We start from the raw sequence: 20,657 nt of genomic DNA, 5'->3' as shown, positions 1-20,657 counted from the left end.
TATCCCATGACATATCGTGTGCTTTTGACACGGTCTGGCACCTTGCCCTGCTCACCAAACTCTCTTCCTATGGTATCCAAGACCATCTCCACTCATGGCTCGCAGACTTCCTCTCCTGTCACAGTCAACGTATGGCCCTAAATGGAGTTCTCTCATCCCTTCTTCCTGTCCAGGCTGGAGTTCCTCAAGGCAGAGTTCTGGGCCCTGTTATTTTTCTGGTTTTCATCAGTGATCTCTCCAACTCTGTAAAATCCTCTTTGTCTCTTTGCTGATGACTCCGCCCTCTGCCGTACCATCTGTCATCCCTCAGAGCGGCAAGCAGCAGCTTCTCCGCTCTCTGCAGATCTGGATAACAAACTGGTCCAACATGTGGAACATGTCTTTCCACCCTGACAAATCTCACTGTGTCTCTCCGAAAGGACCGGTTGGAACCCCACCCCCCCCATCTACTTTCTCAACAATCCTCTGGAAGAAGTCCTTTCATTCAAGTTTCTGGGTCTCACTATCTGCCATGATCTTTTCTGGGAAAGCCACATTTCTAACCTGTCCTCCAAAGCCAGTCACAGACTAGGAATCCTCCATCGTGTAAAGTCCTTCCTCGGCCCACCTGAGCTCCTGACCACTTACAAAACTTTCTTCCGCAGCCTGATGGAGTACTGCTCTCCCCTCTTGGCTGGTGCTCCTGCCTCCCACCTTTCTCGGCTTCACGCTGTAGAAACCAAGGCATTTCGGATCATTGGAATCTCCCACGATGAGGCTGAGTCTTTGGGCCTCTCACTCTCTCACCACAGGCAGGTTGGTGGTCTTTCTGTCTTCTACCGTCTACTCTGCGGTCTCACCCCCCCTTGCTCTCTCTGTGATATGTCCCCACCATATTTCCTTTGGGTACTCAAGGTCTGCCAACAACTCCCTTCTGGTGAAACTGCGAAAATCATCAATCGCTGCAAACCTTCACTCTTTCATTCCTCTTTTTTTCTCACATTTTGAATAAACTCCCACAGTCTGTTCAATCCCATTCTTCTCTCCAGGCCTTCAGAACAGCTGTTCACCACCACCTCTTATCCAAATCCTCAATCTTTTCTACCCCCGTTACTCCATGCCAAACTCACCTCCTTCAAATTCCCTGCTTTCCTTCCTGAAAGTCCCTGTAATGTCCATCTTGTGTACCCTAGGTTTCCCGCCCCATCCCTCTCCCTTCCACAGATCTCCTAATGTCTCTGTTCCACACTGTTTTGTCCTTCCCTCTCCCACCCCTCTTGTCTCATGCCCCCCTTGCTGTGTAATTTGTGTTCGCTCTCAGATGAGCCTCGACAATGTATCCCCCCCCAAAAAATATAACGTGTTGTAATGAGTAAAATTTTAGCTGAAATTTAAAGAAAAGTTAGACTTATCCGTGCTCTACTCTCCCATACAGACTTTAGGTTCTGTATCTCTGGTGCAATTACCTTAAGTGACTGGGATGCTTAGGACCGAGCACTAAGATTTTGGTAAGTTGCTGTCTTTGCCTTGGCCAACAGCTTGTGTGTGTGTGTGTACATACTGTGTCTCTGCACGCGACTCATGCATACGGCTAACTCAGCATTCGGTCCATCTAAAAAGTAACGGGACTGACTTCACAGAAATTTTATTCCAAAAAATATATTGAAATCACAGCTTGTCCCCTTCAAAATAGTTTCCCTCCAGTCTCACACACTTGTCCATCCTCTTCTTCCACGCGTCGATGCACCCCCAGAAGGCTTCTTCTGGAATCCTCTGGAGCTCCGTCATCACGGCCCTTTTGATGGCCTCCACATCAGGAAATCAGGCCCCCTTGATCACCCCCCTGAGCTTGGGGAATAGGAAAAAAATCACAAGGGGCTAAGTCTGGCGAATATGGGGGTTTCTTCAGAGTTGGCACGTTCCTCTCCGCCAGAAACTGTCGGATGCTCAGGGCACCGTGAGCAGGGGCGTTGTCATGGTGGAGCACCCAGGCGTTGTTCTCCCACAGATCCCTCCTTTTGTCCCAGACTGATCTCATGAGGATCTCCTTGTACACGTATTGATTTACTGTTTCACCCTGTGGTAGAAACTCGAAGTGGACGATGCCCTTGATGTCAAAATATGCAATGAGCATCACCTTGACCTTCGACTTCAACATCCTTGCTTTCTTTGGTTTTGGTGATGCCGCACTTTTCCACTGACGACTCTGTCCTTTGGTCTCGGGATCGTATTCGAATACCCACGATTCATCACCAGTAATGACTCTCCCGAACAGGTCTGGATCGCCCTCGAGGCGCTCGATAATGTCTTGACAGACAGTGACTCTTTGGTGTTTCTGGTCGTCAGACAGCTTGGGGACCATCTTTGCACACACCTTGCGCATTTCGAGATTTTCAGTGATGATGCTCCAGACAGTGTTCTTGTTGATGGAAAGTTCCTCAGCAATCATCCGCACCATGAGTCGACGATCTGCGTGCACCATCTGTTTTACACGCTCGATGTTGTCTGCCGTTCTGCTCGTTGAAGGTTTTCCAGACCGTGGATCGTCTTCAACCTCCCCCGTCCCTCTTTGAACCTCTTGTGCCATTCAAATGCACGTGTACGTGACATCGTTTCTTCCCTGGAGACTTGCAGCATTGCGAAGGATTCGGAAGGTGTTTTGCCAAACTTGGCAAGAAACTTCAGATTGGCTCTCTGCTCACGACTCGTAGCGCGACGACTCAGACAACGTGTTAAGCACGACCTGAAAAAAATCACACAATGAGCGGAGTCAACCATCACCAATCATATCCTGTATATTGCTGGAATGTTGTGAAAGACTGTGACGCAACCCGTTCATTCAAGTTGTGTAAGTAGAGCACATAAGCCTGGTTTTGGCTTAGTGGTTAGGTTGGCAACTTGGGATCCTTGGGTCCTGAGTTTGGGATCCCAGGGTCCTGAGTTCAAGCCCGTTGGGCCACTGAATTAATACATGGGCCACTGGTTGACTCAGCCTGTCATCCTTCTGAGGTCGGCAAAATGAGTGCCAGTGCACTGGTAAGGGGGCACTGCATCAGCGGCATAGCCATGTCCCAACCAATGATGCAACCAGCAGCCACAGGCTGTAAAAAAAAAAAAAAAAAAGAGAGAGAGAGAGAGAGAGAGAGAGAGAGAGAGAGAGAGAGAGAGAGAGAGAGAGAGAGAGAGAGAGAGAGAGAGAGAGAGAGAGAGAGAGAGAGAGAGAGAGAGAGAGAGAGAGAGAGAGAGAGAGAGAGAGAGAGAGAGAGAGAGAGAGAGAGAGAGAGAGAGAGAGAGAGAGAGAGAGAGAGAGAGAGAGAGAGAGAGAGAGAGAGAGAGAGAGAGAGAGAGAGAGAGAGAGAGAGAGAGAGAGAGAGAGAGAGAGAGAGAGAGAGAGAGAGAGAGAGAGAGAGAGAGAGAGAGAGAGAGAGAGAGAGAGAGAGAGAGAGAGAGAGAGAGAGAGAGAGAGAGAGAGAGAGAGAGAGAGAGAGAGAGAGAGAGAGAGAGAGAGAGAGAGAGAGAGAGAGAGAGAGAGAGAGAGAGAGAGAGAGAGAGAGAGAGAGAGAGAGAGAGAGAGAGAGAGAGAGAGAGAGAGAGAGAGAGAGAGAGAGAGAGAGAGAGAGAGAGAGAGAGAGAGAGAGAGAGAGAGAGAGAGAGAGAGAGAGAGAGAGAGAGAGAGAGAGAGAGAGAGAGAGAGAGAGAGAGAGAGAGAGAGAGAGAGAGAGAGAGAGAGAGAGAGAGAGAGAGAGAGAGAGAGAGAGAGAGAGAGAGAGAGAGAGAGAGAGAGAGAGAGAGAGAGAGAGAGAGAGAGAGAGAGAGAGAGAGAGAGAGAGAGAGACAGCAGGCTCCGCCCCGTTTCTTTTTATACAGACCTCGTATGTGCGGTCTCATTGGTAGAATGGTTTGCTCTGAGCTGCATCATGTCAGTCAACCAATGAGAAACATCCTACATTTCATGGGTCAATGCTTGTAAATGAGACAGTATTTGTCATTTGCTGCCACACACTTTAAATATTTGCTTTCACCAATCAAATGCAATAAGATCACGAACATGGTTTTTCATTCATCACCGAGGGAAACCACTCGAAGGCCAACAGAAGTGTTGTCACAACATAAAAATGTATCAGAAACTTCCCTTTCAAACTAATTTTTTAATCAAAGTATTAAACAAGGTTTAAATACTGTTGGCAGCAAATCACGAAGCTAGGAAAATGTACTGTTATCAACAAAAGTTTGTTTATACAGGCAAACAAGACAGCTGGGACTACATTTTGCACAAAGCCGCTTCACAGTGCAGCTGAATATACTAGACAGCATGCTGACAGAGAGGTAAAGAAAGAAATCTAGAGGCAGAGAGGTATTGAGATGTATCGAGGGAGAGAATGGTAGAGGTAGATACTTGTTAGGTAAATAAGTCTATCGATATATGTATGTATGTATATATATATATATATATATATATATATATATATATATATATATATATATATATATATATATATATATATTGTTGCGGAAATGGCCCTTAGTGTGTTATTAAATATAGGATTAGCCCAGATCCCCCATTAAATGCATGTTTAGACAGGTTGTTCGGTAAATGGATGTTACATATGTGTCGGGAGGTGTCGGAGGCATGTTCGTTGTTCGTGCAGTGATGGTGTACCGATAGGTTCTTCTTCTTCCTTCCCTTCTCCGGACAATAGTCTCCACCCATGATCTGGAGCAGCAGTTGGCTGGGAGGCGAGAGAGCGCCAGGAAGGCGAGGGTGGAACTGAGAGCGCCGAGGTGGTGCGATCGGCTGTACAGGGGACGGCTGTGTCTGTTTTGCGATCGGCTTTCGTGAGGAGCGAGCCAAAAGAAAGGCATGGAAGGGACTGCATGAGGTCTGTCTGCCATCTGCTGAGGGAGTAACTGAACCTGAGGGTCGAGTCGGCGATCTGCTGAGGCAGCAACTGAGCCTGAGTGTCGAGTGAGGATTCTGCTGAATAGAAACGACTAGTGGGAGGCTGCAATCTGCTTCGAGAGGAACTGGCTGCTGTGTAAGTCGGCGATCGACTTTATGAGGAGGTCCTCGACAGGTTCAACCTGCGTCTAACCACAGAGCCTCAGTCCTTACCTCACGGCTCGACACGTTTGTCGATCCGCCTGCGGAGCCCAACACCTCGATTTGGCCTTGTCTGGTGAACAGGCCATGCCTGGACTTGTATGCTGGGCCTTGTGAAAAGCCAGCTGGAGCATACCATAGATCTTTCATCTTGGGCCATCGACCTCGCGGGGTCTGGACGCGCCGAGGCTGCGTGCACAAGCGGTGCCGGGAGACGAAAAAGGACGATGCCGCCATCTTTCCACGCGGCATGTTCGAGCCGGTTGCTCGAATCCGATGACATCGGCTTGTCTCGAGCCGCATTCGTGCTTTTGACACTTTTCCTCTCGTCCATGAAGCGTCACCAAGTACTCTGTGCCTTGTCTGCATGCTGTCCGTATCTTGTCTGCATATTGTCTCAGGTTTATCTCGCTAGGGTTCCCTTCGAAACCCATAATCCATAGCTCCCAAGTTAAGAACAAGTTATAGATTAATTAAAACATTGTCGTGAATGCTTTGCTTGTGTTGTGTTCCCCGATGTGTCCCCAATAAATCTGGCTGAGTTATATGAGATTTGCCGCCTTGAATTAATTTGTGCCGCACCGAGGAACGATCCGCTTGATTTGGATATAAAACCAAAATGGTTACGGACTGTGAGACTCCGCTCGGTCTCTGACAAATCCAGTCTGTAACCGGGGTCTATTCCCACAGCTGGCAAGGCACAGGTGTATTTTGGTATCGTGATCTGAGGCGCTCAACCCGAGAATTGTGCCAAACCAGCCGGCATGATAGCCCCGGAGACGGCGGTGCTGTTAAGTGATGCCAAATCTTCAACATTTGGCTGTCAATAGTAGGGTGTGATTGACATCACTCGTCCGAATCCTTAACACTGGGGTCAAGAGTCGGGTGCGAATCCCGCCACAGTCTGAACCTTAACAATATATATATATATATATATATATATATATATATATATATATATATATATATATACATATATATATATATTATATATATATATATATATATATATATATATATATATATATATATATATATATATTTCAAATAAATAATTTTTTTTTGAAATCCTTGTCACCTGGGGTAATTGGTTATTCCCTCCATCGCTGATGACGCTCAAACAACTGATGAAACTGGTTCTGAGGGGGCCATGTCGCCATAGGACTCTCATTTATGTGCTACTTGTGAATGTCTGCAGCTGCAGAGGAAGTCAGGTTTAGTTTGAAACAACAAAGGATTTAGCTTGCATAGCTTTTCTTGGTTGTTTTATGCAGCTTTATTTGGCTCAAAGAGCATGGGAGTTTATATATATATATATATATATATATATATATATATATATATATATATATATATATATATATATATATATATATATATATATATGTATATATATATATATATATATATATGTATATATATATATATATATATATATATATATATATATATATATATATATATATATATATATATATATATATATATATATATATATATGAATCTGGCAGCGATTTGCACACAACAGCCAGGAGTCCCTGCAGTTCAGTTATTTCGATAAGTATGTGTTTATAGTTAGAACCCTTCCCTATGTTGAATGGGTTGATAATTCAGTGTCCATGTGCTGCGGGTTTCTTTTGGGCTAGATTTTTTTTTCTACATCTTTAAATCTTCCTCCCAAACCACAAACTCTTTGTTCTTGCACCATCGCCATCCATCGCCCATGTGCAACGTGTCACGTACAAGGGTGAGGTTCCCTCCGCCCACCGTAAGCTCGTCCAATCGACAACGGCCGGCCCGACAGCGGACCCGAGATCCCCCCCCTCCCCGCTACAAGGGTGGATGGAGAATAGGGCGCTCCCCTGGTTGTTCCATCTGGGTTCTCACACACGCACGGGGGGAGGGTGGTCGTTGCCCCCTCCCACCTGACCTCCAATCACAGATGGCCACCATTTCCCCCCACCAAACCAATCAGGAGGCTCATCACCTCAGTGCTGGCTTTGCCCCCGCAAGGTGGAATGTTCCTCCCATCCAACAAGGGAAGGTCACTGATCTCCCGACAACTGCTCGTTCAATCCCACCACAGTCTGGCTCATCTTCTTCATCGCCTCAGGAGGCTCATCGCCTCAGAGCAGATCCCTCCACCCCGCACGGGAGGAGGGATAAGGAAGATCGCAAGCTGTCTCCGGGGTCCTCACATCGTTGGTGGAGTGTCTGGTTCAGGGGTTCTTTTGGTGGTCTTCTTTTCGGTGGTTCCGTGGTCCTGTGCTTGGTGGTCTGCTCGATGCGGCTGGTCTCACCTTGGTTCGCCCGACGCAGCTGGTCTCATCCTGGTTCGCTCATCTCGGCCAAACCGCACGAGGCGGCCAGGTATCTGGCCAGACTCTGACCCTCAGTCACCTTCCCTCCGAGCTGAAGGGCCGAATAAAGGCCAACTGGCCCCATTTCTTTTTGGGTGTGTGTGTCTGTCTGTGGCCCGCCTTTAAGTAGAACTGTTAAGTGCTTTTGCTCACTGTACATTGCCTGCATATTATAGTCGTGACAACTCTGCTCTGTGTCTCCCTCCCTATTGTAAATAAACCCCTGTTAAATGTACCAGCTCGTTGCTTGTCGTTTCTACCATTTACCCAGCACGGTGCAGGCTTGAGAGTTAGGGAGGCCGCTTGTGCCGTAAATGGTTCATTTGGTCTGGCGCGGCTTTGGTAATTTCCGCTCGGTTATGCCAGATTCAAGTCGGTAACAGCGACTCAGTTCGGACAAAGCCGGCCGTGGGTGTGGCCTCCCCGGTACTTAGATGGTGTGAGTACTTAGATAAATTGGAATAAACAACTTGACCCTACTTCAGGCCATCGAAATATTGGCGACCACGGTCCTTTATGTGACCCGTCGACTCCGGAGTTATCCGGGGTGACGACCTTCCAATTCCGGTGTTCGGTGGGAGTCAGCCCAACTGCTCCATCTCGCCGTCGTCCTCGCCTCCGAACCTGGCACCACAACAATATATACATACATACATACAATCTTGTGTGACACAGCAGAATGCTGTTCAGCCAAATGAAAAGAGATGAATGTGATTCCACTGAATGCTATTAGATTATCAAATTTGTTGTTTTGGATGTTGCATCTTAACGAGGATTTACAATACAATACCCTAAAATAATACAGTCTGAATGACCAAACTTGTTTGATGAATAACATAATTCTAAACACTGTCAGACCCTAACACTCGTGGGGGATATGTTCCTGAAAAGTTCCATGAATGTCAAATGCGAGAATGTTGGGGCATTGTTTCAATGGGGAAAAGGGGGATAGGTTTCTGGTGGTTTGTGATTCATAAGGGAAAACCAAAGTCCGATGAAAAAACGTGATGACGCCTGCAAAAAACTGCAAATACACCTGCAAAAAACCCACCAAAAGAACCATGAAAACATGACCCCCCCCCCCAAATATGCCTGCAAAAAAAAAAAAACGCAAAAAATCTGCGAAAACGCGAAAAAAAACCCCCCTGAATACGCAAAGTACAGGGCTGTGAATGTAGAAGCAGGTCACATTTTATGATTCGTAAATACTTGGGGTCCGCGAATAGTGGAACCGCAAATGTCACGGTCCGACAGTACAGTATAACAAATAGTTATAATAATAATAATAATTTTTTCCTAAAGCAAAACATTTAGTCAAAAATGTTTAAATACAACGTTCCTGGCAAATATAATTGAATAGGTTTATTCTGAAAATGGAAAGTATATTTTATACAATATTAAATATTTTGAAGTATTTTTGACAAAACCCTAAATATCCCTCACAAAACGATAACAAATTGGTTTTCCATAATTCCATTTGACAACTCCGTGAATAGCAGGTGATGAATCTTTCTTCAATGATAAATTGCTTTTCAAACTCTCATTGGTTAATATTTCTAATTGCAATTCGACATTATGTTGTACTGGTGCATTTTGGGAGGAAAACACCACCTTTGCACCTTATCAATAGTTCTGTTAAGCCTGGTGTTGGCTTAATAGTTAAGGTGGCTGGCTTGAGATCTTGAGGAGTCTTGAGTTTGAGCCCCTTTTCCGTTAAAATAACATCAGGTGGGTTGACTCAGCCTCTCATCCTTTCGAGGTTCACAAAATTTGAGTACCAGCTCACTGGTAACAGGGGCACTGTATTATTGGCACAGCCGTGCTTCCAGGAATGATGCAACTAGCAGCCACAGGCTGCATACAAGACAAGAAGTTCTGTAAAAGTTTTGTAAAACACTTTCGAGAAACTTTTGTAAATTGTATTGAGTAGTCTGCTATTTCTTTCCTGTTTCTAAGTGCTGCCTGCTATATATAAATAGTCAAGGACTTGCAATCATGAAACACTTTCAATTTTGTAATGGTTTTGTTTTTTTGCTTTTCTGCCATTGTTTCTTCCAGAAACAAGTTTGCTGTTTTCAAAGCTGTTTCATTGCTCATTCCACAAGGAACACGCATCTGATTATTTTCCTGAGTATATTTCACTTTGCCACCCATAGGATGAATCGGACAATGGCGATGATGGTTCCTCCATGTTTTCAAACTCTTCCAGCAGCCTGGCCCCATCATCCTGCCCGAGTGATACCACACAAAGCCAGGTGGCTGTGTCAACACCTTGTCATTTTGCTTGCAAGGCCTGTGAGACTGACAGCATCTCATCATCTGAGGGGGTGGAAGTCAATCCTCGGTGGAACACGAGTAGTAACCGATTATCTGCTGCCTCGATGTCAAATACTTCTCAAAAAACAACTCCAAGTTACCCCGACTACGGACCAAAACACGATGCTTCTGCAGGCATAATGGAGCGAAAAATGGTTTCCTCTGGTGATCTCAGCCCCCTCAGACATGGCGATGATGCCTTGGACTTGAATCCAGTGGAATTGGATGCTCTTGAAGAAACAAGCGTCACAAGGCAGCTCGTGAAGAAGCTTAGTTCGAGTGGAACAGGTTCAGGACCACAAATGTCAAGGGGGAGTCTGAGACAAAAGGTTGGAGGGACGAAGCTGGAGGAAGCTCTTCAGATGCTCAATCTAGACTTGGATGCTTGGCTGGGACAACCGGGTCTGGAGGACCTGCATGCGATGGCAACAAGATTGGAACAGGTTCTGCAAGTGAGTTACCCAGATGTCTTGGACTTTCACTCTGGAAAAAAAATAATAATTTGTCCAATCTGCTGTTAAAAAAAATGAAATCAATTTTTATTTGCTACAAAAACATTTGTTAATGAAGTACAGAGTATCAAACCTCTTTTTTCCAGCCTACATGTTGCCGGTTGGCTTGAAATGCTTTCAGCAAATCTTTGGATGAAAACCTCGTGCTATTTATGAAAAGGTAGCACTTGGGAAGAAAACACATTTGCAACATGCCAATAGTTCTGCAAAAGTTTTGTAAAACACTTTTGAGAAAAATTTGCTAATTGTACCGAGTAGTCTGATACGTTTCCAGTTGCTTAAGTGCTGCTTGAAGGAGTATTTGAGGACCTGAAATCATGAAAAATTAAATACACACAAACCCCACAAGGGAAAGACTTTTCAATCACAAACCCCCTGTGCTTCTCCTGCTGCTCTAGTTTTTATTTTGTATGCAGAGTCAAGGCTTGTGGAAGACCTGGAACACGGATCGAGACGCAACATAACAAACGGAATGGCAGAAAGAGAAGGGGAAAATGCTAACAGCAGGGCTGACGTTGAAAATAGACAGAGAAGGACAAACAAGGGATGCGGGTAACGATGAGGGATCGGGGAGAACTCGAGGGGTGGACAAGATGGATACAGGAAGCAAAAATTTTTCGGGGAAGGAGGGTGGGGGTGGTTTAACAGGTGCAGAAAAGATCATGATTTTGGATGGCTGTTGATCTGAGATGGTGGTGAACAGCTGTCTTGAAGACCTGTTGGGAAGAAAGAGATCGTACCTATACTATCAATAATCTTTGGAATATTATTGATAGTTACGATAAACAACAAATATTCCTGTCCTGTTGCAGTTGAAATAGTAGTCATGATTATAGTATCGTTGGAGTAGTAGTTGTTGTCGTAAAATAGTACCGATATGTACTTTACCGACGTACTCACGTTCAACTAGTTCGTACTTAAGAAACATACTTACGTTATAATAGTACAGGCTTTATAGACATATTCACAATGTATCATGTACTTAATGGACGTGTTCCCCTCTTGCCGAGTATCGGCATCAAGCAAGCCAGCAAAACCAGTTTTATCCCGTGTATTATTAATTTCCTTCACGTTTTACATAACGCAATCATCGTAAGTTTCCCACTATAGTTGTTAGCAGGTTCTTATGTTTCAATGTCCTCAGTTATATCTACTATTGCCATTGTTGTTCTTCCACTGCCCATTTCCTTTATTGTTTCCTCGATCACAACTTGTCTTTTTTTTTCCTTTCTTCCTCATTGATCATTGAACAAGATTATTGATCAACTTTGAACCATCACAGTTCAAGTAATGAATGTTTTTCGTTTTAACATTTTGGATCTGAAATAATTTGATCACTATGTTGATTGATTTTGGCTATAAACCTGATCACGTCTCATGAATTGCAGGGAACAGTTTGCGGTGGACGGAGCCGAGGCTCGAGTGCGAGCCTCACGGTGGAGAGCGCATTGGGAAGCTTTGATTTCCTCAACACCGACGACGATCTGCACAGCCCCGAGGATCCGGTTAAAGGGTAAGCACGGCACACGGGCACATCGTTACCCCCCATGCCTTTCACACAGCACTCACTCTTATTGTTGCCCACAGCATGTGATGTCACCAGCCTTTTATAATTTTTTTGAAAAGATTTCGGAGTCAGAACTTGAAAAATAATCCTTGAATCAAGATTGAAAATGTACCTCGAACATTGAACAAAGTGTTAACAATGGAAGAGATTGTCAAAATGTTTGGTCAACACATTATGAAAGCCATAACTCATGAATTCTGACTTGTTTTCCGTTGCCAATTAGTTGTCCATTGGCAAACTATCCCTGCTTGATGTTGAACGAGTTATATTAAAAGGAGGCGTGAGGAGGAATGGGGGAGCAGGAAAGGATGCATGGCGTGGACAAGATGGATGCAGAAGGAAACTCTCTGGAAGGAAAAACTGGAAATCTGGAAGGAAGAAGGCTTGGGATGGGGTTAATGAGGGAAGAAAAGCTCATGGTTGTCGATTGGGGATAATCTGAGACTGTGGTGAACAGTTGTCTTGAAGACCTGGAGGGAAGAATTGTCATTTAAGAGAATGTGGAAGTTTGTTTCATCAGCAGAAATCTGAAATGTTTCAGATAATGATGTTTCAGACAATGAAAGGTATAGACAAAATAAGTGCAGACAAGATTTCCAGCAGAATGGACAGTGATAGTACCAGGGAACACAGTTTCACAGTGAATAAGAAGATATGGTTAGGATGATAGTAAGGCAAGCGGTGCTTCACTAAAACAGTACTAAATACATGGAATCGTCTCCCTGGAAAGGTAGCCACAGCAGAAACATTATATACTATTTTTATAATTGAGTTAGAGAGGTATCTAGCAGTCGTGGCGATAGCGGGGTATTTAGTTAATGGCATGATTGAGCAGGCTTAATGCACCTCATGGCCTCCTCCTGCATCGACATCGAAGTTCCTTGTATGTCCTTGCATTGTGTATGGGTAGAACGAAGCTTTATTGCTCGATTTGGCGCAGGTACCATTCTGAGTCCCAGAGCAACAGCAGCGGTATGACGAGCATTGCTCTGACGGAGGACACGGGAATCGGCACGAGCGTAGATGGGAGCCCTGTTCCTATGACGACGGGAGATGAAGGCCTGGACCAGGCCTTGTTGGAGCACACACAGTATATATTGCGTCTGCTTGAGGTACGATAAACAATATTCCTGTTGCATTCATATATCGGTCTCCGTGAAGCGGGCGCGTGTAAAGGTGGAACTGCATTTGTTCAAATCCGCTTTTGTCTTCCCCCGAGATGGAGTCAAATGAAATTACTGCTACAAAAACGTATGCTTGCTGCTCTTGAAACTAGATTCCTAAAAGATAAACGTAAACAGATGCGTGTTCTGGAGCCTTCACTTGAGTTGCAAAGAGGTAAGTTCAGGAAACATTTTCACCTCGGGCCTCAATTCTCAGAACTCCTCGGGTTTTATTGCCAATTTCCACTCTTCGGGGAGATAGATGTAATACGCTATCGAATGGCCGTGATGCATGAAGCGTTTTTATAATTGAGATCGATGTCGCAGTTGATAGTTATGTATGATACTCTGCTTTTTGCTTTTCTTTGGAATATTATTGATATTTTGTCAATGAACACGTGGGTTTGGGATCGATTTCGTCAATCTGCGGGCCGTTGTCTGAAAGTCTGAACTTCAGTTTTCTGCTAATTTTCAGACCTCTCATTAGACATCCACAAAAGAAAAACTTGAAACGTGCCGTGATAGCCATTAAATTCATAGCTTCATTAAATCTTCTGGAAGCTTCTTTGGAGGCAGCCGTGTTTTGTTATCAACCGTTTCTAATTGACTTTTTCAAAGCATTCGATGTAAATATGTGGTATGAAATCGGTTTGCCTTTAAATTGAAGAATAAGATGTAGAACATGAAGCGTGATGTGGCATCAGTGAAACTTGTGGTTTAATGTCATTTTATTGCAGCAAAACTGTGATGTTCCCTTAGAGACTACGCCGCTGCCGCTCCCTCGAATCTCCAGAGGTTCCCGTCATGCAGCTCCTGGATGGCCAGGCCAACGTGTTGCGAATGCTCGTAGAAGTAACAATGAAGACCAGTGCTGGGCGTGCAGTGAAGGCTCACAACGGTACATCCCCAAATCATCGACCTGAAGCTCATTCGATTAATTGCATGCTATATGGTGCCTGGAGACTCTCATCATTGAATAAAAGAGGCTGCTCTCTCCAGCTCATATTAAACTCAAAAATCCCTTGACCATCTTTGCCACTCAAACTTTTTTAGGTGTTCGTCATTCTCGAGAAAAAAAAGAAAGTTGAAGCAACCGTTTGATGGGCAGAGACATTTAAGGCACTCACTCACTTTATCATCTAAATGACGAGGTTCTATGCATGATCAACATTTGGCAATGTTAAATGATCTTTATTATAACCACCTGCCTTATGTGGCCAATTATTTACTCATGATTTTTTTTAAGGGACAGCCGCACAAGACCGGTTTAATGATCTTGAAGCCCATGTTATCCGCTTTCCTTGTGTTGTTTCTCCCACTCAAGTTTACCCCGACAATGGAGGCAATGGTGGTTTCCTGGCCCTTTGGAATGAGATCTGCTTACCCGGAACATCCTTCTACCACCAGCGGTCAGACATCGTCCAGCAGCACTTGAGAGCATACGTTGAGCCTGTACTGCTGAAGGAACATTTGGGCCTACTTGGGGAAGGTTGTTCTCTTGTCCTCGTTATAGCTTATGGCATTACTTAACTTTGTGACCACAACTCAGTCTTGTCAATAAATTGTTTCAATCATTCAATCATTGGCCAATCATCAAATGTGTTTTGGACAATTCAACTTCATATGTTCAAATGCAGTTGTTTAATGTTCAAGGCAGTGGAAAAAAAAAAGTAGCTGAAGAGCTAAATAGTATATGTTTGGATCCAAATCCACTATATGTCCTTCCCTTTACTTCTTCTCTACCATTTTTCTTCCTTCATTATGTTCCCTTGATTAATTTTCTTTTTCTAAACCCCCCCTCCCCCCCATTTCTTTATGTGTGTAATAAGTAGATATCCTCGAAAGATGAATGGTCTCATCATTTCATATTAACATCTGCCATCACCAATCCGTTGTTGCCATAATGATCCATCACCAATGGAGAGCATGCAATCCGTTGTTGCCCGCATCGTGTTTGTCCCACAGAAGCATATAATTGGGGCGAGTGTGCGTACCTCGAGGCCATCCTGCCAGCCCAATATGATCATTATAATCGAGTTATACACTGGATCTGCAGCAACTGCAATTCAAAGTCGGATCCCTCTGAATTAATAACATACCAGAGCATTTATTTTTGTGCCATCTTTAAGTATGCCCATTTTCTTGCACCCTTCCTTTGTTTCTTCCTTGCGCAGTGCTGCAGGGGCTGGTGAAAGGAATGCGCGACCACATGGAGAAAGAACCAGGCAGTATAACCTTATTCCAGTTTACGATGTATCTGGAAAGGGAGGCTTCGGAGGGTCTGCAAGATCTTGTTGCACGTCGGGCAAGAGAAAGTGAGTTGGCGAGATCATTTATTTATTTATTTATGTACTCGGTTTTTGCAAAATGGTATTTTAGCATCCTTGCAACCTCATACTTTTCCTCGTGCAGTGAAACATTGTACGGCTTGACCTAAAAGGTTTTGAGCACGTGTTTGGCTAAGCGTTTACTTTTTCTCCGGGTTGTTGTAAAAAAAAAAAAAGGGGGAAATTATAACAACAGATCGATTACAGTGCAGTAGAGTTCCATTAAGGTGAACAAATTCATTCTGTGCATTCATTGAGTTATTGGGAAGGTAACAAATGGAAAGCGAACCCCCTAGCGTCGAGCACACCACCCATGCAGTACAGCATTAACATACCGCCACTTTACACCAGGCAATACATCAAATGTTGTGCTTTATTAAGTTATAGCAAGAGAGAAAAGCGCACCTTAACATTCATCGGATGGAATGCGGACACACACAATAAATACATCATCCCCACAGGATAGCACGAGAGCGGGCATATTGAAGGTAACTCACGAGGTTTGAATCGCTTCTTAATTCCATAACAAAATCACAGACAAAACATGAGAATGAAACATTCTTGGCCATTTCGGAGTGGATGAAAAATTTGTGGACCACGTCGGGAGATGTGCGTGCAGGTTCGTGCCCGTCTTAGGCTGAAGCCTGGTGGTATACACCATGACATAATCAATACACGTCAGCAATATTGAGAGCATTTCGACCCAGATGGACACAAATGTTGACTTAACCACTGCTTTACAGGCAAATTTAAAGACTAACCCTCAAAGTTAAATATGTCGGAAAGAATTGGCAAAGTATGTGCAGAAATTTGAAGAGCGAACCGTCTGGAGCGACTCGGAGTACGAGCGCTATGGGCTGGCCTGGTGGCACCTCCATGCAGAGCTGCATCCGTGTACATCCATCTTGTTTGCTCCTATCCTTTTCTTCGAGAAAGAAAGATAATCTTTAAACATTACAACACCAAGGGACCATTCCTCAAGCCAAAATTTTAAAGATTCTGTCATGGACGCATACTTTTGTCTGAATGGTGTCATCAGCAAAAGAAAAATATTCTTTAAAATGTCAGGCTTTTGATATGGATTGCTCCCTACAGGTTTCTGACACATTTTTAAATGTTGTGCTAAAATAAACTTTTCTCTCACACTATGCCCTGTATTCACGCATTTCCCTTTCTAGTTATTCATCTCATGTTTTAATAGATCAAATGCTCATACCAGTGGTCAAGTGTTGTGGCATGGTGGTGCAGTCTGCATCAGAAGCTCCATTTCCCAGAATCCCTGCGGAATACCTCTGAATCCGTGTCCCTATCTGTAGCAACGTCTTGCTTACTTGCGTGGCCTACTGCCCTCCAAATAATGGGTGACACCGTGTATGGGGCTCTCTCAGCCAAATTTGACTTACTTTTCTCCTCCCATCCAAGCATTATTTTTGTAATCCATGCTGATTTTTGGGGATTAAAAAACATAATCTAGTTTCATGGAAAAATTGAGGTATGGGGGGGGGGGTGGTGAAGCTTTCCTCTCTCTCCAGGAACGACCTTTGTCTCCACCAAATTCCCCTTCCCAAAACTCTATTTAACTCATGTGCCACATGACACCACGTCTCCACACCACGTCTGGGCCGCCATGGTAGCTCGACTCGCTTTATGGGTTAACCATTTCATTATGAAAAGTTAAGTACATTAACTGTACTGTATTTACAGGCCTTCTGAAAAGTTAATCTCCGCCATTAAATAGTTAATGGGCAGGAAAAAACATCGCAACGGAAATGAAGTCATGTAATCGCCGAGCGTTCCTTGACGCAGGATTTTCTGTTTCCTTTTTAAATATTCTTCCTGGTGATGTGTTTTTCTGTGGTTGAAGATGTGTTTTTGTTATATCAATGCCCAGCAGTATTACCTGTCTGCTGGATTTTTTAATTTCCTGCATTTTTCTTATTTCCAATTTGCTTACTCCAGTTACAGCCCAGTAATCCACTTGAAATTTTACTTGCAAACCTAATATATGTCTTCTGTGTATTTAATTTTTTTAATTATTCATATTGGGGGTGGGGGGAGGTGCAAAGGGAAGGGTCTGACGGGGGGAAGGAGGGGTTGCCAAAGAAAGGGTTCACCTGGGGGGTGCCAAAGGAAGAATCCGCCTCAGGGGAGGGGGTGTCAGTGGAAGCGTCCGCCTCGGGGAGGGGGGTGCCAAGGGAAGCGTCCACCTCGGGGGAGGGGGCTTCCAGAGGAAAGGTCTGCCTGGGGGGGGGGGGGTTGCCAAAGAAAGGGTTCACCTGTGGGGGTGCTTAGGGAAGGTTCCACCTCGGGGGAGGGGGTGCCAAAGGAAGGGTCCGCCTCGGGGAGAGGGAGGAGGGCTGCCAAAGGAAGGGTCTGTCCCGGGTGCCAAATACTCTAGGTATAGACCTGGTTGTTGTGTTAAATCTCAGCTGTTAACAAAGATTTACACTGTAGTCTTTGGAAACCACACCATTGCGAGTTGCTCTACATGTTCTTGATACGTGACTTTCGAAATGATGAGGCATGGTATACAAACGAGGCCTTTTCCGTATGTACACACTGTGTGTGTGTGTGTGTGTGTGTGTGTGTGTGTGTGTGTGTGTGTGTGTGTGTGTGTGTGTGTGTGTGTTTTTACACTGACGGAGTTCGACTCTCAGGGCACTTCTATTTAACCTACCATTACTCGCATGAAATCTATAATTCAAATCGTCTTTTAAATATAATTTTCAGCGTTTAAACAAAAGAGTGGCAATTTCAAAATGGTTAACCATAATTGTGTTCATAATTGCAAATCGGACTCGGGGATACATAGGAATAATATATATATAAATATATATATATATATATATATATATATATATATATATATATATATATATATATATATCCGTGGATGAGAGGAGTCGTGTTTGTACGATTATATGTTAATACACTCTACCTTCTACCATTGGACATGGATAGAACACACGCACACTTAGACGCTCCAACTTTTATAAGTGGTTGTAAAAACCGAGTATAATTTCTCTTGTTGCCTCGGAACTAAATATAATACAGTATATTTATAACAGTCCTCACGGCTCCCGTAGAGCCCCCCCCCTCTCTCTCTCAACATGATTAATAGTAAATAAACTTACTCTGTACATGCACAAGCTCCAGATATGTCCTTCTCATTGGTGTTCAGAATACACATTCCATTCATTGATAATGATCCATCGGGTGGTTGTGTAGCGCACGCCCATCCACTCGGACCTTGCACCAACCCACGTGGTCTGGAGTATGTACCATGAGCAGCTGCCCATTTAGTGAGCTGAGAAAGTTCTCCAAGTCTTTCGTTGTGCAGAGGCACAGCCTTTTCTCTCGGTACTTTTCCAAGATTTTTCTCCTCGTTTTCGAAGCTTTACGAGCCATTTCAGGAAACAATCCTTATCCCGGACACGCAAGCTATTTAATTTCGCCCTGAAAATACCAGATTAATCGGGTTGTTTCCCAGTTTCCTAGGGAACACCGAGCATTCTGAGATGGATTACGTCATTTTGAAAGTCGTGTGTTGTGTGGCTTCGATCTAATGAAGATTTCAACACGTCTACTCGATCGCAATGCATCCGCTGCCATTATTGATGAACAAAGCAGACATTTATTGCCTTCGTAAATTCTCGACTTCCGACGAGTCAGTTGAAAACAGAGATCTAATGCCTGTTCATAGAGGGCCTTACACAAATATCATACGCAGGAGAAAGACATGAAGTCGATGTCACTTTTACATAAATTGCAACGATATTAGTACGTGGATGGACAAACACCCATTCTATGGGATTTGAACCTGGGATCCCACCGTCACACGCTGCGTGTCAGGGAATTTGTGCTGCTCAAAGATCCTTGACGAGAACAGTAAAGGTGCCATCGCCAAACACAATTTATAGTCTTGTGAATATATGTGACAAATTGGAATTTGAGATTTGAGCAGCACAAATGATCAAATGGAACTAATAACAGTGCAAAAATGGCAAAGTTTCATTGACTTCACACGTTCGAATCCTGATCATATTTGACTTGAACAAAGTATCAGCAGAAAAGGCGAAAACCGTAATAAAGCTGAAGTCAAATTTATTTTGAGATTGATCGGTCGATGAACTCTTGGCTTTGACCTATTGTTTTCTCATAGTGCACAATTTATTTCTTTACACGAGTCATCATTTTTCAGAAATATCGTCTTGGATTACAAATGCCCCATCTCGGTGTGACCTACGGGGTCAATATTTTCAATTGACCTGTGTGCCTGTGTGTCTGTGTGTCTGTTTCAAATATTTCAATTGAAAATTGACATTTTCAATATTAAAAAATAATTTCATTTAAATCTCCTGAGATACTTGTTTGCTTACATATTTTGTCAATCAGATCGCAATGTCAGCATTTCTACTGTCAGACAAATGTATTACGGTACATGAAAACTCCAACGGCACTCGGTGGAGCACATACCTCCGCCAGGCTGAGCAGTTTACGTTTTGTATACCACTGATCGGTCGGAGCTGCTTCAAAATCGATTTGGCTTGTTCTTGTCACTTACCAAACTCATCCACCAAGTTTTGTCATAATCCATCCACAGTTTTTGAAATACCAAGCTATATATCACTTTTGGCGCTATTACTCGATGGTGGAGAATCACTTTAAAAATTCTCGGATCTGGATCCGGATCTTCACCAAAATCTTATCATTCGTCCCTGTCACACTCCCAACCTGTCCACCAAGCTTCGTCTGAATCCGTCCTTAAAATTTTTGAGAAATTCTGCTCACAGCCAAACAAACAAGCAGACAAACAGATTGGGGGTGAAAACATAACCTCCGTCCACCTTCAGTAGCGAAGGTAATAATTGACTTTGCAATACAGTTGAGTGAATGTTCAGTTTTTCAGGCATTTTTAAGAGTTTTTCACTCCGTATATTAAAATAATTATGGTCTAATGAATTATTCTTAGTTTTATTGTTTGGATGAGGTCCAACAACCCTCACCTTATTCACAAATTAGCATTGTTACATCGCAATCGACAACCATTCTTCAACGAGTTAGGTAATTCACTCGTGATAGGGACCTCATATTGTGATGTCATACAAATAACGCAATCAACAATGTAAAACCAATGTAAATTATTACAAATAATTTACACTCGATCAAATGGAATCAGGGTGTCTTCCCATAGAAATCTGAGCACTGCCTTCGTGATTTATGGAGTTTATCTTCTTCTGCCCACGGCCGACTTGATGCTGTGATTTATTTCCACATGATGAGGTATAGCGAAAGTTCTGTCCAGCTTTGAGATGCCACATGAAGGGCCCAG

General features: G+C 43.8%; 1 protein-coding gene across 5 annotated transcripts in view; it reads left to right on the top strand.

Annotated features, from left to right (window-relative positions):
* Positions 1–20,657, top strand: part of RIPOR2 (RHO family interacting cell polarization regulator 2) — a 193,160-nt gene that overhangs the window by 143,249 nt on the left and 29,254 nt on the right. For all 5 annotated transcript variants that reach the window (XM_085845225.1, XM_085845220.1, XM_085845224.1 and 2 more), the window contains 6 exons: positions 9,597–10,208; positions 11,657–11,781; positions 12,776–12,947; positions 13,758–13,896; positions 14,323–14,487; positions 15,173–15,313. In XM_085845225.1, coding sequence (XP_085701351.1) covers positions 9,597–10,208; positions 11,657–11,781; positions 12,776–12,947; positions 13,758–13,896; positions 14,323–14,487; positions 15,173–15,313 — 1,354 coding nt within the window. The remainder of the gene's footprint in view (positions 1–9,596; positions 10,209–11,656; positions 11,782–12,775; positions 12,948–13,757; positions 13,897–14,322; positions 14,488–15,172; positions 15,314–20,657) is intronic.

Source organism: Eptatretus burgeri, chromosome 11 (genome assembly GCF_056783735.1).
Source record: "Eptatretus burgeri isolate ZD-2024b chromosome 11, Ebu_testis_v1, whole genome shotgun sequence".
NCBI classification, from domain to species: Eukaryota; Metazoa; Chordata; class Myxini; order Myxiniformes; family Myxinidae; genus Eptatretus; species Eptatretus burgeri.
This window is presented reverse-complemented; position numbering and strand designations above follow the sequence as displayed.